The 18,916-nt window shown below is 30.2% G+C and overlaps 1 protein-coding gene across 2 annotated transcripts; it reads right to left on the bottom strand.

Annotated features, from left to right (window-relative positions):
• Window positions 1-1,592: 1,592 nt before the first annotated feature.
• Window positions 1,593-17,650, bottom strand: LOC135922544 (uncharacterized). Of its 2 annotated transcripts, none has more exons than XM_065456935.1 (12): window positions 17,471-17,650; window positions 17,373-17,423; window positions 14,780-14,958; window positions 11,498-11,614; window positions 11,071-11,174; window positions 8,974-9,186; window positions 7,704-8,169; window positions 7,494-7,564; window positions 7,112-7,369; window positions 6,576-6,699; window positions 4,161-4,332; window positions 1,593-2,736 (listed from the first exon to the last, which is right to left on the bottom strand). In XM_065456935.1, the coding sequence occupies exons 1-12, from the start codon at window positions 17,582-17,584 to the stop codon at window positions 2,410-2,412; spliced, it is 2,196 nt and encodes a 731-aa protein (XP_065313007.1). In that variant the 5' UTR covers window positions 17,585-17,650; the 3' UTR covers window positions 1,593-2,409. The 2 variants fall into 2 exon arrangements, with proteins under 2 accessions (XP_065313007.1, XP_065313014.1); XM_065456942.1 differs by having other exon boundaries at window positions 1,596-2,736; window positions 14,863-14,958; window positions 17,471-17,558.
• Between the last annotated feature and the right edge of the window lie 1,266 nt (window positions 17,651-18,916).

Genomic DNA, 18,916 nt, shown 5'->3' with positions numbered 1-18,916 from the left:
CCAGTTTCATGAATGATTATATCGCGATTAAATAACAACTTTTTTTTTCCTTTTTGTTTTAAAAATTATAAAGGTGGAAAACAAAACACCTTTTTGGATCATTAATTATTTTCGTGTTTTTTTTTTGTAAATTGATTTTTTTTTAATGAAAATTTATTGTGCATAGTTTTTAATTATTTTGTAAATTGTAACATTTTAACAATAAAGTTAAATTACTAAAATTACTCTGGATGATGACAAAGTTAAAAACCGGTCCCACGAATTCTGCCGATCCCTCACCTTATCCCCCGGTATAACCGCTTGCGGTCGTGGCCTCAAACTCAACACAAATAATAGCATATTTTAATTTAAACTGTGGAGTGATTTAAAAAAATGCTTACATTTTTCTTCGATAGCCATCAGTCTTGAAATACATCCTATGTGTAAAATCTTAAGACTTGCAATAATAATTTTCCTAATAAAATATTGAGTTAGCCATTTTTAAAAATCGGCTACAATATTCATTTTTAATATCCTCCTAATTCGTTTCTCATCACTAGATGGCTCAAAGTAAATAGATGTTTACACGATAATTTTTATCCACCATATTGTTTTTATTGCGGTTGAAGGTTATAGTTTTTTTTTATTCAGCTTATAACTCAGTTCTCGTTTAGTTACGTAAAACCTATAGATGAATTTATATATAATAAAAATTAGGCAATAATTATTGACTCGACTTAGATATCTCTATAATTAATACATTCTTAAAACCTGAGTACCTGATGCGCGGACTTCAATGAAGAGTATATGACAGAAGAGCATAAAATATATTCCTAGAAATTTTCTAAACCAATTCTAAACTCGGACCCATATCCGGCGATCCTTTAATCTTACATTAAAGAAGCTTGGTTTCAAATAAAACTCATTTCAAAGGAAATCGATCTCATAATTTTCTGAGCCTATTAATATAAGAGTAGATAGGATATTTATTATAAATTCTAAAAAGACTTTAAGTATTGTTAGAAAGTTACTTACAGTTACAAAAAAAATTTAAAAAGTAACTGTATTAATTACATTAATAAAACTTTGAATACAATTAATTTAGATATATAAAGTACTGATTTGTGTGAAACAAAGTAATAAATTATTAGGTGATCTCTAAATATTTAATTCGACTAAACTGTAATAAGCTTACAAAACTTTTAAAGATGTAACTCGTTACATTAACAACACCATATACCTATTTACCTCACTCAAACCGGCCATATGATTTGTGTTAAATATCGTTTCAATTGGGTGCTGCCAGATTTCATAGGTCGAAATCTATCGACAACTGTCTTAGAGACTAAACTGAGCCTCGAGTATAATAATCCCGATTTTGCAAAGCGTTACATAATTATCTTAGGAAATCAATCTCATAATGAGTGTCGTATATTTCGTGGTAGTATAATATTTTAAATCAAAATATAAATAAAATCGTTTTATAACGAGCAAAATAATAAAGAAAGAAATTATATATATATAAAAAGGATATTACAATTTATATAGTAATATTTTAAATAAATTAGTTTTTTTTTGAGGAAGTCAATAATGAATATAAAAACCTTAATATTATTAATTGCATTTTTTTTTAAATTTAAAACCTTTATAAAAATATATTATTTAATCATTATTTTTTTAGAGATAGGATATGGATACTATAAGAATAATATATTGGAAAAAAAAGCTATTTTGATAATAATGCTAGTCATAGTTAGACTTTACGATTTGTGCTATAACAAAAAAAATTGTAACTAATTTTAAATTGAAAATATTTGGGATAAAATTTTAGGAACATTTTTTTTCTTGGTATGGCGTGGGGGATGGGGGAGGTGAAGTCAATAGAATATTTTTTTTGAATGTGTGAGTGCAATAAGAATTTGCGAAAAATATGTAGGATTTTTCATAAAAAATTACCTAACATTTTAGCAAGAAATCTCGATTTAGTGCAACTAAACCCGGGAATTATGTAAAAGAGCTATATCAATTAGGTGGCGAATGATACAAATTAGATAAGGATTGCAATTAATTTGGGTAAGAATCATATAGTAAATTAGGGTAAGAATGGCATAAATTTAGTTTAAACTACTTATATATAAAAAAATACTCGTTTTTATGAAGGGGTGAGCAATTATTTTGATATTATTTTTTTAACGAAAAAAAAATGCTTTTAAAATTTTAAACAAATAAAAAAGGTATAATAAAATTATCGAACACCATTAATTATCAATCATCAAATTCTGAGTGAATTAGCATATATATATTGGTAAAAGTATCTTTAAAAATATATGTGCCCAAGTTAATCCCTATACCATATGGATAGATTCCCCCTTTTAAATAACGCAATTGGATAACTTTGAATAAGCGTAGCGAATGTTATAATCGAATGTATCAAGAGGCCTCTATAAGCGTGTTACCTTTATTATTCCCGGCCGTCTTGCTGGCCATTTTTTCGCTTAAGGTCTCCAAGAGCGACGTCGAAAATTCGCGATTTCTATTATTTTTGCTAATTTTGTTGGCGTTTTCGCAATTTCCGCCGTTGCATCTCTTCGAATCATTTTTAGGGCTTTGGCCGTCGAACCGCGTAACGAGTCCTTTAATGTGGGCCAACTTGCTGTGCAAATAATCGAATCGAGCCCGTTTCGCGATGTACCCCTCTCTGCTCTCGGGTTCATTGACGAGTTGATGATATTCCGTTAGAAATTTTTTCTTGTATTCCTATATTTTTCGAGATATAAAAAGATCAACATATTAAAGGATGGAAGGCTTCACTTAATTTTTTTTATGCTATAAAACTATAAAATTTAGGATAAAGGTATATTTTTCATATTATTCTAAAAGAGATAATCATGAAAAGAATTGGGAATAGCCGATGAGGGGTAAGGATGAATCGAGAGTAACGATAAAAAGATTAAATCATTTTTCTATGTAAAGGAATGGGGGATAGAAGAATTAAAGCATTCACCCTTGAGTGGTGAATTGCGGTCCAGGGGGGGGGGGGGGCAACACTCTAATCGTTACTACAAAAAATCTATTCTCGGTACTTTCTTTCTGCCATTTTCTCTAAAATAAAAAATTATTTGAGTGAAGGGGACAACAGTTTTAAAATGATTGGGCGAGAATTTCCTCGCCAAAACTTAGCTCTCTCTATGTTTTTTTCCCCTTTCTTACACGAGCGTTAATAAACAATGATGTGTTACGTTTTTTATTTTAGAAGATCTCGATTTATAAGTAGTAATGGTAAACGAAAATTAAAAAAACATTTATGTTTTTTTTTAAATTAAATTTTTTTTTTAAAAAACATGTTTTTTTTTTAAAATATTAAAAATTATTTAAAAAACGTTTGTAAGGGAACAAAACCTTCAATTTGGAAGTATTATAGTGGATAGGTGGTGTGGTGTATGGGAGGGGGGGGGGGGTTAAAGAGATTATTAATAAAAGCTTTTTAGATTTTTTTTTGCCCTATGAAATTGTGGGCTAGTTATTTTTAAATTGAAGGTCTAGAAAAATAAATTATTATTCGCGATACAAATAAAATTAAAATACGTTACAAAACGACATAAAGACCGCAAGAAATTATTAGAAAGTGGACTCGGGGCCTAATTTTTCTTCGATTCGATTCTAAACGGGTAAGTGGATGGGGTGGGGTGGGGCTTTTATTTTCATAATTAATAGAGGCAGGGGAAAGAATCAAAAAAAATTAAATTGATTTTCTTACAAAAATAATACGTAAAAAAATGAGAGTTATAAAATGAATGTGGTAATGCAAAAAAAAAAAATATATGTAGCAAAATATTGGTGGAATTATTATTTAAGCTGATTAAGGATAATTGAAAAACTCATGATAAAATATCAGGAATTTTATTTTCCGACATCCCAATATTTTATTTATGTCAGATACCTCTGCAGAAGTACCATTTGCAGGGCCCGGTCCGGATTTTTTTAAAATGTAATATATTTCTTTTTGATTTATAATAGCTAATATTGGCGATTTCAAATAGCCGATGTTTAAATATCCGGCCCAGCCCGGATTTTTTAAAAAAAATTTAGGTCCGACCCGGCTCGTGTACCCGGGCCAGTTAGGGCCCGGGCGAGCAAGTTTCTGATTTATGTATCAATTCGATATTTTGTAAAAAAAAAACCTTGTAATCTTTGCTATCGTGATCGTAGGTGTGAAGCTTTTTGTGCATGGCTTCGAACTTGCTGAAAGCGTGCTTGAGCCGTTTGTGCAAAGCCAGGTATTCGGTGTAGTCCTTATCGAAGTCGGTTTTATAGGTCTGTCGCTGATCGTGACTACTTACAGGCGTGTACTGCCTACGGATATATTCGCATTCATTTTTTTTTAAAATGGCAAATATAGGAGAGGATTGATAAATAAAATAAAATAAAGTAACATGTTGAAAGTTGTAAAAAAGATACTTCCAAATGTATCTAGATATTGATATCGATACAAAATCTATCCGAAAATATCGATGATTTGGATATGTTTTTGAAAATTGTATCTAGAAATAGGTACAATTATTTTCGCGAAACACTTCTAATAATTTAATGTAATATAAAATAAAGGGTTATGTAAAGTAGTTCAAAGTTTAGTTAAATCTGCAATTTTTCCCATCTTTTGGAACATTTAAAAGACCAAAGATTGTCAGTAAATTACATATTTTTTTGTGGTAATTTTTATTGGTCTATTCATTCTGACGATGGTTTGGTTCACCTCCGTCTATAAAATCAATTGGAATATCGAAGAACCTAATTTGCTTTATTTGGTCTAAATTTAGCCTTATGAGTATTTGTTTATTTTTTAAATATATAGCTAAGGGAAGGTTAAAAAAGTTCTCTGTAATCTGGAATAAGATTTAGGATCATTGTTACCATCTGCAGGTTGTAAAAGTCAATGAGAGTTTGATGTAAGGAAAGGCATCTTATAGTAAAAATTTTCGCCATTATCCTCTATGAATAGTACAACAAAATATGGGCTGGTCCACATGGGCCCACGCCCATTCATCCGCCTATGACAAGAAAGATGGGGGAGTCCGGTCCACCTAGAATCAGTGTGAGACACGTGATTACAAGCTGGGTGAAAGCGATCGATAACATGAAACTCATAGTTCCGAACAGTGACGATGCCCATGAACATGGAAGAAAACTCGGCTGTCCATGTGAACCAGGAAAAGTGCCACTAAACGAAAAAGATTGACATTCGTTAAGAATAATGATTTGCTAATGTTAGATGCCTTCAAAACGGCTTATAGGAGTTCTTAGGTGAAAAAAAAACAGCTAAGCCTAATTAGGATCAGCCAGAAATTCTGCGAAAACCAATGAGTCAAATATTAGGCATAGGCAAAGGAGCTGGGCTAATCATCCGTTAGCGATATGTAGTAAATATATAAATAAATAATAATCAAGCGTAAGATTAACTTACATAAAGCTCATGGAGGATTAGTCGATGCCTAATTTTTGACCAATTCATTTTGGCAGATTTTTTGGCTATGCCATAATAAAAGATTATGGAGATTTTCTGCCGATTAGAAATTCTAAAGCGAGACAATTTTTTTTTTAAATTTCGATTTGAAATTATAAGCTGAAATTTACATCGATAGCGAATAATTTAAAAATGATTTTAAAATATAAATTTTATAAAATAATTTTTCAAATAGAAAAATATATTAAAACTACGTCTAAAACTCAAAACTAAATTTTTCTAAATAGTAAGATTATTCAAACAAAAAAAATTTACACTGACTTCAAAATTTAAGTATATCCATGAATCCACCTACATGCATCTAACTCCTGGATCTTTCATTATATTTAAACAGTATACAGTAGAGGTATGCGATAAGAAGGTGTTAGCCGGCCCACCCCCAAGTCGAGCGGGCGTGGTCGGGCTTTTTTAAATTTTACAATATTGGGCGGATGGCGGGCGGGTTAAAAAATCTAAGTAATGGTCGGGCATGGGCCGGTGAATTTTTAATATTTTATAGTGTTGTTACATCACCTAACTTTGACTAATTCCAAAATGGATCTGTCAAGTTTTTATCCTAAAGAATTCGTTCCAATATCTAAGTTCGGGTTCAACTTAGAGGTTTTAGTCTCTTTTTTAGGTTGGCTGAGCTTTGTTAGAATTGGCTAAAGTTATGGGGAATAACAACACAAATATTTTCCAAACGAAATGAGCAGAACTGACTTTAATTATAGTTTTATTTCATAATATTGCATATTATATATGTTTAAATAAAAATAAATAAATAAAAAGCCACATCAGGCATTAAAATAATTTTTAAGCATTAGCCGGGTGGTTTAAAAAAATTTTATAGATAAATAGATGGCAAGCGGGTAAAACCAACGAGTGAGCGGGCTTTCTGGCTAAAACCTGCCCATAGCAGACCTTTAATATAGAATACTTAGGCCAAAAAGCGTATTTAACAAAGTCCTAGAGCAATTATAATATTTATAGAGACCTCTTCAATTTTGTAAAAAAAATTAGTAGGCATTTTTCTTGAAAAAGTATATTTGGCCAAAATAAAAAATGACAATTATTTTTATTCGTTATGACTAACTTTAGAAAATCTTGGCATCCTTCTAGAGACGCGTAATCGGGGATCGGCACAATTTCCACGACTTTTTCCATGATTTTTGACTTTTTGGAAGGTGGCTCGGTCGAATGCGACGTTTTTTCGTGACCTAAATGAATGGAAATGGGAGTTTATTCCGCAAAAATGTTTATGATTTTAAGGGACAAATTATAGGCTGGAAGTGTATGGAATGATAGAAAAAAATTTATAAAGATAGAATAGTCTACTTTTTACGGGATTCGCATGACAAGGGAATAAGCAATTTTTTTGTTAAAGCAGCTGAAACCCGTAACCTCGTGATGGGATCATCCAATCCGATAAGAGAGAAATCTCATTTTAAAACTTTCTAGGAACCTGAACCCACCCCCCACTCCAACTTTAAAATTTGTGAGAATTCCTAAGAATTTTCTAAAAAAATTTCGAATTCTGAGAAAAATATAAAGGAGCCAGTAATCTCTATAATCCTGGGTTAATGATTTTGAAAAAAAATGATGCCGATAAAGAAAAATATTATTATATACCTTTTTGAACGTTGAGCGCTTTAGACTGCTTCAAGTGGGGCGGAGTTTTACCATTGTCCAGAGGCTTGGGACTAGAGGTGGGCGGAATTTTTCGCTTAACGAACAATATTTCGGCTGGTGTGTAAAGAGGGCACTCTAGTTTGAGGTCGGCGAAAGCGTGCCTGGCCAAATCGTAAGCGTTTTCCTTGCTATTGAAAACGGCTATGGAATTCAGGATTCCGGTTACTTCGTTGCTAGGAGCCTTGATATCCGGGTGTTCTGAGAAGAAAAGGAAATGAATCAATTATTCGTAGATTAGGAACAGTTTCTATTTTTTGTGCGCGACTTGGGACGCTTAAAAGTTATCGATTTTTAGGTTTTTATTTTTAAAAAAATTCAATACCTTTTTCGATTTTGAGAATAATTTCGGCGCGTTTGCATGGTTTGAGAGCTAAAGCGTGTATTATAATGTCCCTTTAGGAAAGCGGAAAGAAAATGATAAATTAAGTTTGAATCACCGATAAAAAAAAAATTTTCCGCCTTTTTTAAATATTTATTCCCCCCCCCCACCAATTACTGGTGTTAATATTCGGATCAATAATTTTATAAAAACTTCAGGGAGTATTTCGCGCCGTCCACCGGAGCAATTTTATCCTCCTCTTTACCATCCGGATCATGGCCTTTGTCGGTTTTGAGCGCCACTTTTTCGATTTTTTCTTCGGCCCTTAGGACAGCTTTCTCGACCTTCTCCAAACTCTTGAAACCTTTAAGGAGGCTTTCCTGGATCGGCGAATTGTGGGTCAAAGTATCGCGTGGCAAACGGTGATTCTTGGACTGGGGCTTATTGGACGGGTCGAATGTGAAAGGGATCGGCCTGAACAAGTTGGTGTTCTTATTGAAAAGCCTGTTGTCTTCGCTTTGCTTCTCGTTAATACCGCTATTGGGGGCCAGCACACTTTTACCGCTGACAAGTGTGTCATTGGTACTCGCAATTTTAGCGGGTTGTTTTTCGGCTTCACTCTGATGACCTTTCCCGCTCTTGAGACCTTCGGCGGGAGAAATTTTATCCGCGCTCGATCCTGTGGCATTTAAACGCGGTAATAAACAGTAAGATACGACATACGAATTTGAAGAATAAAAATGATTAAGAGATGAAATACGAGGAAATATTAATTTTTATTTGAATAATGGAATATTATTTTTTTTTATGACACATTTCATAATGTCATCCATTGTTCAAATATTGTAATATTTTGTAAGTTTTTGAAGGAAGATTAGAAAATGTTAACAATGCTTAGATAATAACCATTAGATAAGATATGAGTATATAGTTATTATTGAAAACTTCAAAAATCAAGATTGACAAACATGTATCAATATTTGAATATTAATCGTTAACAATCTGATTCTCATTTCCATTAATAGTGTTTTTTATTCATATCCCCTTTGAAATAAAGCTCAAAAAAGATTGTACTGATTAATCTATAGTTTAGCTTGTCCAGAACCTGTGGGATATGAGTGATTTTGTACACTAAGGTACACGTAGCTCATGCGGTGCTTAAATTTTAGCATTCTTGCCCCCCCCCCTTTTATATTTCTGAATATATCTAGAGTCAAAATAGAAACCTATTTTTCAAAGATTTACTATAATATCAAAGAAATAAAGAAAACATACACTTTAAAAAAAATATATATAACTTAGAAGGATTTCTTCTAAATCAAAAGAGCTGGCTAAAAGACGATGTCTAGCATAAATACATTCTTGGAGTCGATCCAAAATTATTTGATTCATCATTTTTGAATCGAATATAAATATCTTAATATTTGTTCGATTCATTTTTTTGAGAGCAAGTTAGATAGAACATTATAATAATTTATTTAACCCCCGATGTTGGCCGAGACTACCGTGCTCTTGATTCTCGCTATATCATTGGGGGGATGTTTTGGAGGAATTGCTACAATCTTCTGCAAACTTGCGGTATTCGGTGGGATCTTTTTACCACTTTGATCGACGTTGACGCTGGTGGGGGTAAAGCGGGACGACTGAGTGGGTCTATTACCGCTGAGGAGAGATGTGTTGAAATTGACAGCGGAAGCTTATAATAATCAGGTCAGAGATGTGATAATAAATAGGACAATATTAAACTTAAAAATGATAATATTTAATTATACCACATTTTATTTAGCATTTAAATTCGGATTGTCGCCCATGCCAAATTTCGTTCACAAAAAAAAGGTATAAAGGCACCAATCAGTAATCAGCAAAAGTCCAGTCCGATCGGACCCGTCTCAATTCGGTTCGCTAAAAAGATCCGCTCCAAGAACCGATAAATTTTAGAAACTTCTCGTTACTCTCTTAGAGAATATAAGACCACAGCAGAGGTTTTTAAATTTAAATAACCGGTATCGCTTTAAAAATATTCACCGGAAAGCTTTTATAAAAATTCGTTACTCGGTCTATTCGATCGGTATTTGTGGCAATTTACTAGCATATTAAAAAAAAATATAATCAAATTTGGACGTAAGTTATAAATATGCAAATTTAGAATTTAAATAAGTGACTAGTTATTGCCTAAAGCCTTTCTCTTTTATTAACAGTTTATTCGTTATTGTGAATATTTAATTTTTTTTATGTTTATCTTCAATTATTTTAAACAATTTTTTTGCCAAAATTTTTGATCGAAACGGAAAAGTAGAAGGATTTGGAAGGTATGAAAAAAAAGAAGTGATCCTTATGTAAAAATTTAATAGCGGCGACCTAAATTATGCGTTGGCGTTTCGTTACGCGAAACGCTGACAAACGCGTTTAGAATGATTACATCTCGCAAATTGATCGCAATTTTATGAACATTGATAAAAACGGAAAGGGTTTGCTTTTTTTTCGAAAACGCTCAATTAGGTCACACTTATGTTAGTGTCAATGTGTTATTTTTACCACTTGGGAGCTCTTTTAAGCATTTAGATTTTACCGGAAATGGAATACCTATATTATGAATTGCACGAATTTGCTAACAAACCTTTGTGTAGTTTATAATTTATATTTAAAAAAAAATATATGGAAAATTTAAATATGAATATTAATAAGTTTAAAAGTTCACGGAAAAAAAATGTCTAAAATTCATAGGGTATTCCCAAACATAATACAAATACATTTCCGGTAAAAATCAGATATTTAAATTTAAAAATAAGGCGCGCAAAAAATATTTTAAAGTTATTGGCGGAAAAAAATAGTGTTGTTTAAGTTACTTTTGAAACATAACTAGTTACATTGGTAAAAATGTAACTATACAGTTAATTTTAGCAAAAATGTTACTTTAACAACACTAGAAAAAAACACATCATATTTCAATTTTACTAAATTATTGCATTATTTCTAAATTATTTTTTTTTACAATAAGAGAATTCTTAAAAAAAATGTAAATGTAATATAATTGGCATGTGGCAAAATTTGTTCAACTGGTGAAATTTTTAAATTTATGATCTCCTCAAAAAAATATTTACAAACAAAAAATTATAAAAAAAAAAAATTCGATAACAATATTTGTTTGTTAGTGGACGACACTACGCCACTTAAAACCATCTGGGCCTTCTAGAAAAGGGTGGGCCTTCTATAAAAGGGGGATAGGGGTTTAATGGAAAGGTGTCATGGGAATTCGATCATTGAAGTGCTCTCACTCTAAATTTCTTTATAATAATAAACCAAGGAAGTGTCGTATTTTCTAGAAACAAGAGAGGGGGTAGGGTGAGATTGGGACAATTAATTATCGGGAATGTGTTCCTTAAAACCGTTTACAGAATTTTCTGGGTGTTCTCTTAAAATATTCCAGGGAAACCATTTCTAAATTATTTTTTAAGGCCCTGTTCCGTGAGAACCGGAAATGAGCGGATACCAATGATCATCTATAATTATTAAAATCAAATTTTTAAAATAATATTTGGCTAATATGATAATAAATTTAATATATTTTTAAAAAAATTACATTTCATTTTGTCGATGGAAGGAGATATAGAGGAAGCTCTAATGTTGTTGAGCATTTTCCTGTTCATGGGCAAATTATGTTTTCCTACTTTTATTTCTTTGACCCTGTGAAGATAAAAAAAACAAGAGAATTATTTTTAAACCAATCAAAAAGTTGCCTCGAAGTCGAAAAAAGGGAGAATTCTAATTGGGTAATCTTACAAAGAGTAATAAACCCGTTCTCCGAAATGGCGCTAAACCCGCGATAGAGAAAGTAGCGGTTGGTCAAGATTTCAGGGAATATAAACTCCTCGGAATAAAAGGAATAAAAGTGTGAGAGAAGGTTATAACCGATAATGGAAATAGTTAAAGCTATTTATCGTCAAGTTATCACCTGACCCTTTCTTCACTATTATTTACAAGTAAACATATTTTTTTCTTAAAAAAACCTGATTTGTTTGTTTTTTTCCTCGGCTATCGCCATTTTTTCTTTCGTGGTTTGGTAGATTGCCTCGTTGGCGTTGATTATGAATTTTTGCTTTATCTTCCCGAGGGGTTGAAAATTTCTTTTAATTTTTTTTTTTTCAAAATGTTACAATTTTTTTAATTTCATCATTTTCTTTTCTTTTTCTTTTCATTCTATTCTATTTTTAATAATAATTTTTTAATCTGTTTCTTCGTGTATTTATTTACGCGAAAGTTTTTTTTTAAAAAAAACAAAATGTAAATAAACAGGCATGACTTTCAAAATAAAATGTAATATCGAAGAGGTTCAATTATACAATAGAAAACCTACAAATGTAAGAAAAAATGGCGGGCATTCAATACCAAACGATATTTTGGGGTGAGTTAAAAAAAATGGCGTATAATCAATATTAAACGATATTATGGGGTTCGTAAAAAAAATGGCGGGCATTCAGTACCAAACGATATTTTGGGGTTAGTTAAAAAAAATGGCGGGCATTCAATACCAAACGATATTATGGCGTTCGTAAAAAAATGGCGGATAATCGATACCAAACGATATTCTGGCATTCGTAAAAAAATGGCAGTTAATCCAATAATTATGGCGTTCGTAAAAAAAATGGCGGATAATCCAAACGATATTCTGGCATTCGTAAAAAAATGGCAGTTAATCCAATACCAAACGATATTTTGGGGCTAGTTAAAAAAAATGGCGTATAATCAATACCAAACGATATTATAGCGTTCGTAAAAAAATGGCGGATAATCGATAACAAACGATATTTTTACAATATTGTTTTGAGGATAATTACTATATTCCCCCCTCCCATTTTAAGCTATTAAATAAATCATTAATAAATTAACGCGCCAATGCTTAGCGGGTACCTTTTAATTCTCCGCTGGCGCCCATGAGCCGATTTTTAGCTATCACACCATACTGGTAAAAATGGCATTATATCAGATGGTTGCCCGAGAGGGAAAGATTCTTGGGTCAGCACAAATTCGAAAAGGACCAAATAAAGTATTCGCATAATATGGGAATGTTAGGTGATAGTGAGATTCTAGCGGCGAGATGAATAAACTGGAAAAAGGGGGGGGGGGAATCAATCATATCACGAATAGTGTCTCGAAACCGGCCCGAAACTGATAAATTCCTTCGTTTTTGCCGTCGACTCTAAAACAACTAAGAGTTGGAAATCAGGGAGGGGGGGGGGGATGTTGTAGAGAGAAATAAGCGGACTTTGCAATAATTAAGTATACGCTTAGTTTTAAAAAAAAATCTTCAAAAAAGTCTTCAGAGAAAATTTTTTGAAGATTTTTTTTTATTACCGGAAGCTTGTAAAACTAGAATCACTCTGTAAAAAAAATCCAAGAACCCTTTTCGAGTGCGGGTTACTTTGAGAATACACCATAATCACGAATAGTTTTTCGTCGATATTAGTGCCCGACCTAAACCCAATTAGTATTTCTAAAATTTCCGCAGGCGAAAATTCACAAATATTAAAATTAAATGAAATACGCGATATCCCTATTTCCCGAAAAAAAATATGGCATAATAGACCGCGAAAATGGTGCGACGTTGCGAAATTAAGCGTATTTTGTGTTTTAGCTATTTTCTAAAAAAAAATAATTAGGAAATCTTAAACCGAAACCAAAAAAAAAAGACATCTGGAAATTGGAAGTTGTTTTAAAAAATATAATTCTTTTAAAGTAAGATTCCAAAATTATATTTATTTTAAAATTGTTGAAAAACAATTGGACCCATTATTTTCTTTCTTATTATTCTTTAATTTCTTTCCATTCTTTCACATTATTTTTTTCAATCTCTTTCCATTCTTTTTCATATTTCGTCCGAAGATATTTTTTCATTCTTTTTTTCAAATGCTCGGGGGAAAACCCGGAAATAAATTTTTTTTTTGAATCCATTCTTATTTTAGTTAATTTTTTTAAAATCCCTTTAAAAAAACGTAGTGGTATAAATTATATAATTTAGATAAAATTACAATATTTATAGATAAACAAAAATATAGGTCCGAACCTACCCCATACCCTTTTACCCAATGTTACATTATAATCGGAAGGCTAGATAGGCGTAAATTTTAAATATTTTTTCTCGAAAATTAAATGAACAACAAAAAAATTAGTTGCCCTTAACTCAAATATTTATAATATTAACATATATATATATAATAAATAATATCTAATTCAACGAGGAAAATAAAATTTAAAAAAAAATAAAATAAAATAGATATTATTCAAAAAAAAGGGTTTTTAATTTGTTTATCATTACTATTTACTTTTATTGTTATAGTTAAGATATATAGGTCCGCAACGGGTGAATTTTTAGCTCCCCGCTAGTTAAAAGATCCTAAACATCTGTGTGGATGAATTTTAAAAAAATTTTCGAACGAAAAAAGGAAAACCTGGCTTAAAATCTTAAGTTTTAGCGAAAATATATTAAAATAAAGTAAATAAAGAGTCAAATCAACCAATCAAACATTTTTTTAAACGTCAGCTTGTCAGTTCAAGTTAAAACCCCTCCAATTGCGGATAGCGAGTTTAGTTATGTTTTAAAAAAAAGAATGAAGGAAAACATGGCTTCAATTATTATGGTAGGTCCGATGTGGACCAGGGTTAATTAGTTTATATTACGAGATTATTAGATGGGTCGATAGTATGAGAAGGGGGTGAGATCAAATCAAAAAGCCCAATGATATGGAGTAATAGGGTATCCTCCTGTGGTGCTCTAAAACGCTCCATTTTAAATCATTTACTGAGAACCTCAGAGTGCAAATCCCAAAAACGCGAAATTTTTAAATAATTCTTATTAGATTTTATAATTTTTATTAAAAAATATATATATATATACAGAAAATTATCTGACGGAACTGTCGCTTGCACATGCTAAAAATTCATTCCCGGTTTAATCATATTTTTAATTTAAAAATGGCTGATTCTAAATCACCACCATAGGAAGATCCGTGTTAGTCCTTCTTATTCCAAATTAGCTAACCAGATATAATATTGTAATTCCATCAGAGGCGTACCAGAAACCCCTGAGTGGATGGTGTGGGCACATCAATTTTGCGGATACTAGTGTCTCAAATAATTGGGTGGATTCCCATGAGAATTTTTACGATGCACGATGCACAACCAAAAAAAAATTTATTAATAATTTCAATAATTCATACTAACAACGCTCAACCCCCTGCAACTCTGCCCAGCAAAGATGGAAACTATGAATTCAATAAAAATGTTTTAGGAACCTTTTTTTGTATTTGACACATTCGAATGACCCTTCCCCCCCATTTGTATTAACCAAATCTTGAATATTAAAATTCAAATCAACCCCATTGCTGCCAGTGTCATGAGGAACGTTCAGTGCTTGAGCATTGAGTTTAATCTTCGGTGTTCCAGATTCATTTTTGTTGATCACTTTTATTATCTGCAATATTGCGAGTAAAAAATTTAGATATAATATAAAATACGTTTAATATATTGGGTATGGGGGTGATGAGATTTAACGTTGGTCATCATATAGCAATTTTCCTGAACAATGCCCAAATTTTTATTAAAATAAGAATTAGACTCATTTTTATATTAACATATCACGTGTTCGCTTCTCATATTCTATACAGCATACCCCGCCCCAAAGCACAGAACTAATCGATTCACGGAAAGAAAAAAACTAATTCCAGCATGTTTTCGAAACTATAAGCTGATATACGCACTCCCTGACTACGTTACAAAAGCAATAGGAATCAACAAAAAGAATTTGTACAAGAATAGATTAAAAATATAACCCTAATAAATCAAAACACATAAATAAAATCGATAAAGTTCAACACTGTACATCATTACACTAATGTATTTGTTCAGGGAGTATTTCACAAGTTCAGATTTTATATTGATGCATGAGACCTTCTATCAGGTAATTATGAATAGACTCGTAAAAATAATGTTATGTAGAACACACTAAAAGATAATATTCAAGCATATTAAAATAAAATGGTCCTTATGTGATTAAAAACCTCGAAAAATATTGACAAAATAATTAAACAAATCAGCTTCAAATTATGTTTTAAAGATGTAAATTTTAATCATAAAATCCTTGAATGTGTTGCAAAAAAAAATATTGAACATATAAGACACCTGGTATTAGTAATTAAACATCAAACTTAAATCAAAAACGGTTTGAAAAATAATGTTTTCATAAAATGACTCAAATTTTGAGTGCTGTGTAAATTATTCATTTTTTTATATATTGATATATATTTATTTGGAAACTGATATTATCTTCTCTTTTTTTGGTTTAGTTATAAAAACCTTAATTTAGGTCCAACTCATTGAAATCACCATTGTAACAGCTGATTTATTTAAATTTCTATTAATCTATTTATAATCAAAGTGATCATAACTGATTTGACAGGTTATTTAATAAAAATGATAACACTCTATTTAAAATTATTTTAAATATATTTTAATAACCTATATCTCATAACCCTTTAATTAATCCGAGCTGATATTTCTAAATTTAATCTTACTGTGGGCAAATATAATAATACACAAAACAAAGTTGAACCGAAATGAGAATGGTTAAATGGATACAAGGGAAGGGATATATCTGAGAATGAAAAAAAAAGCAGAGAACTGGGAGAAAGGATTGATCTAGAAGCAATAGGTGATATTGTGATAAGAGGTGGATTAATAATCTTTTGGGCATATTGAACAGAAGGTAACTGGCAATTGGGCAAATAGATGCCATTGGTTGGAAGTGGAAAAAGACACCAGGGTTGTTGAAGATAAGCTGGGTGAAAGTGGTAGATGATTATGCAAACTTTTATTATATTTTATTTACTTTTACAACCTTTATATATATGTTCAATTATAAATATCCTTTCAATATATTAAAGATTAACAGGTGAAATGTTTATCTAAAAAATAAAAAATAAGAAAATCGAAAAGCAAGAAGAAATAAGGAAAGTTCTTTGGAAACTACTGTCATTAAAGATTAAGTAGTTCACTTTAAATATTTCTATGGTCAGCCTTTGTTGTAGGAAAAATCCTTCACAAAGTTCATCTTTAAGTTTACTGATTTTGAAGCCTAAATTTTTGAAGAATGCTAATGCCAGTTTACCAAAGATAGTAAGTGTGGTCAATATAAGGTCATTATAATTTATAAATATTTCGAGATTTTATATCTTTTGGGTTTTAATCAAAAGGTTGTAAAAGTGAATAAAATGTAAATAAACAAAAGTTAATTATCCAAAAAAATAATATTATGGTTTTATATAGTCATAATCTATCCAAAAAAATAAAAATCAATTTATTAAAATAATAAATTTTTTTGTAAAATAAGGCTCATAATGGAGAAGGGAAAGAGATAGCTGATCTTGAAAGTGAATCAAGATGTTCAAAAAAATACTAGTTATATATTTGAGTAATGTTTGTTAGTGTTATAATTTAATATTTAAGCTCAGGATAGGTCATAAGTTTCACTTTACACTGATAAAATAAGTTTAAATAATTTACAATAGGTATTTGTGTAATAACAAATCAATTGTAAGTGGTGAATTTTAATAATTAGTTTTAGTTGAAATAAAGAAATTTAATTAAACTCAATATTTTTTAAAAAAATCATTTGAATCATGATTTAAATCAAATTAATTTACCTATTAAAAAAAATGAGGTATTTAAGATTTAAAAAACATGATATAGAGCCTTTTTGCAGTTAAAAATAATAAATTAATATATCATATTCACCATATAAACACTGTAATAAAGAGTGTGAAGAGATTAATTAATTGCATTCAAATGTAAGACATTAATATAGAATAATAATTTAATTAAGAAACTTACTCCTTGATTATCATTGGTCTTGATAGCAATTTTTAGTTGAAAAGCATTTTCCTAGCATAATAAATAATTTTATAAGAATCATAAATAATAGAATTTACATTCAAAACGCATTTTTCAAGTAGTTTTTGAGCAAAATCAGTTAGTTTTACTAAATAGAAAGATTTATTTTTATTCTGGACATATCTTGGCTTCAAAGAAAATTCTCCTTCCATCTTTAGTAAACAGAAGGTTTTATTTATAATTCATCTTTATTTATTTTGGTTCTAGAATTGTTAAAATTACATTTTCAAGTCAAAAATTATCTTGTTAACTTAATCCACGATGTAAATTTGAAACTATTTATATAAATTGATTGATGTGTCAAATTTCGATAATAATAGAGAACCGTGAGATTAGTTTACATTATAAACAATATTTTGACTATAAATATATTGAAAGTAAATTTTGCATACTAATTAAATTATCTAACTTTCTTGGTTTTCTTTGCTATAAATCTAGATTATTAAGCTTTCATATCACATCAATCTGTTAATCAACTATATATAATTATAAAAGTAGGATATTTGTAGGATTCAATTATTGGAGACTTTTAGTGCATGCTCACAGCGTTTTAATACAGCGGAGGAGTCGGTTGAAGCCATTTGCCTTCAAATTTTTGAAGGAGAATCAAATAGACATACATTCCCTGATCTAAGAAAGTAGAATAACCTATAAAAAAATTGCCCCAATTTAAAAAAAGCAGTTAACCTTTTTGAATTTACCCTCAATTATAAATTTAAAAAATAATATGCAATTTATTTTCAAACTGACCTTTTTTTTAGCTAACATTTTCAAAATAACCTCTTTATCAAAATGACGCCTTTTTGGTATAAAAAAATTTTTGAAATTTACAGGAGACTCTTCAAAATTTTAAAAGGCTTGAGCCCCTACGCCCCCGTTTTATTTAACTTTAGATCATCTACAACAATTACATATTCAATTTAGTTTAAAAACATGTGATTTTAAAATTTAACAGATACGTCATTAAACTCTATTATATCAAATCGAGGGCAGCATAAAATAAGCTAATATTATATTTATTAAAGAAAGTATATACCATTTGAAGCCTATTTCAAAATCAGAACAATAATTTCTCATCTTCATATCATCTATCAGCAATAAAAACATTCGAAAATTTAGTGTCATTATCTAATTAAGATCAAAAAATGATAAAAGACGATAGCTTAATTTATATTTCCCAATTGTAAGATAATCTATTGCAGATTTATACTCTTTAATTTTGTTTACAATTTTGTATTTATGATCTATAATAATTTATTCAAAACACAAAATGATATAATTTCAAATTTTTCTATTCGAAAAATTATAACATCCGTAGTAGAAGTACCAGGATATATAATTCTTAAAATTTGTCCAAACTCCTTAAAACATTTTAAAGTAAGGAAAAAAATTAATAGTTTTTTTTTTATCATGATAACACGCTGAATACATAAAATAAATCCAATTAAATTATCGTTGGTGTCAGTACATCACTCTAACATTCT

The sequence above is a fragment of the Gordionus sp. m RMFG-2023 genome, chromosome 1 (genome assembly GCF_954871325.1).
Source record: "Gordionus sp. m RMFG-2023 chromosome 1, tfGorSpeb1-WG-v2, whole genome shotgun sequence".
Lineage (NCBI taxonomy): Eukaryota > Metazoa > Nematomorpha > Gordioida > Chordodea > Parachordodidae > Gordionus > Gordionus sp. m RMFG-2023.
Note: the sequence above shows the minus strand (reverse complement) of the source record. Positions and strands in the feature narration are given on the sequence as shown.

Coding starts and splice junctions, on each gene's coding strand:
- LOC135922544 (XM_065456935.1), bottom strand. CDS start 17,584: ATGGAAGGAGAATTTTCTTTGAAGCCAAGATATGTCCAGAATAAAAAT. Junction 17,424..17,470: donor TTGAAAAATGCGTTTTGAAT/GTAAATTCTATT, acceptor TTATTATGCTAG/GAAAATGCTTTTCAACTAAA. Junction 2,737..4,160: donor ACGATAGCAAAGATTACAAG/GTTTTTTTTTTA, acceptor CGAAAAATATAG/GAATACAAGAAAAAATTTCT.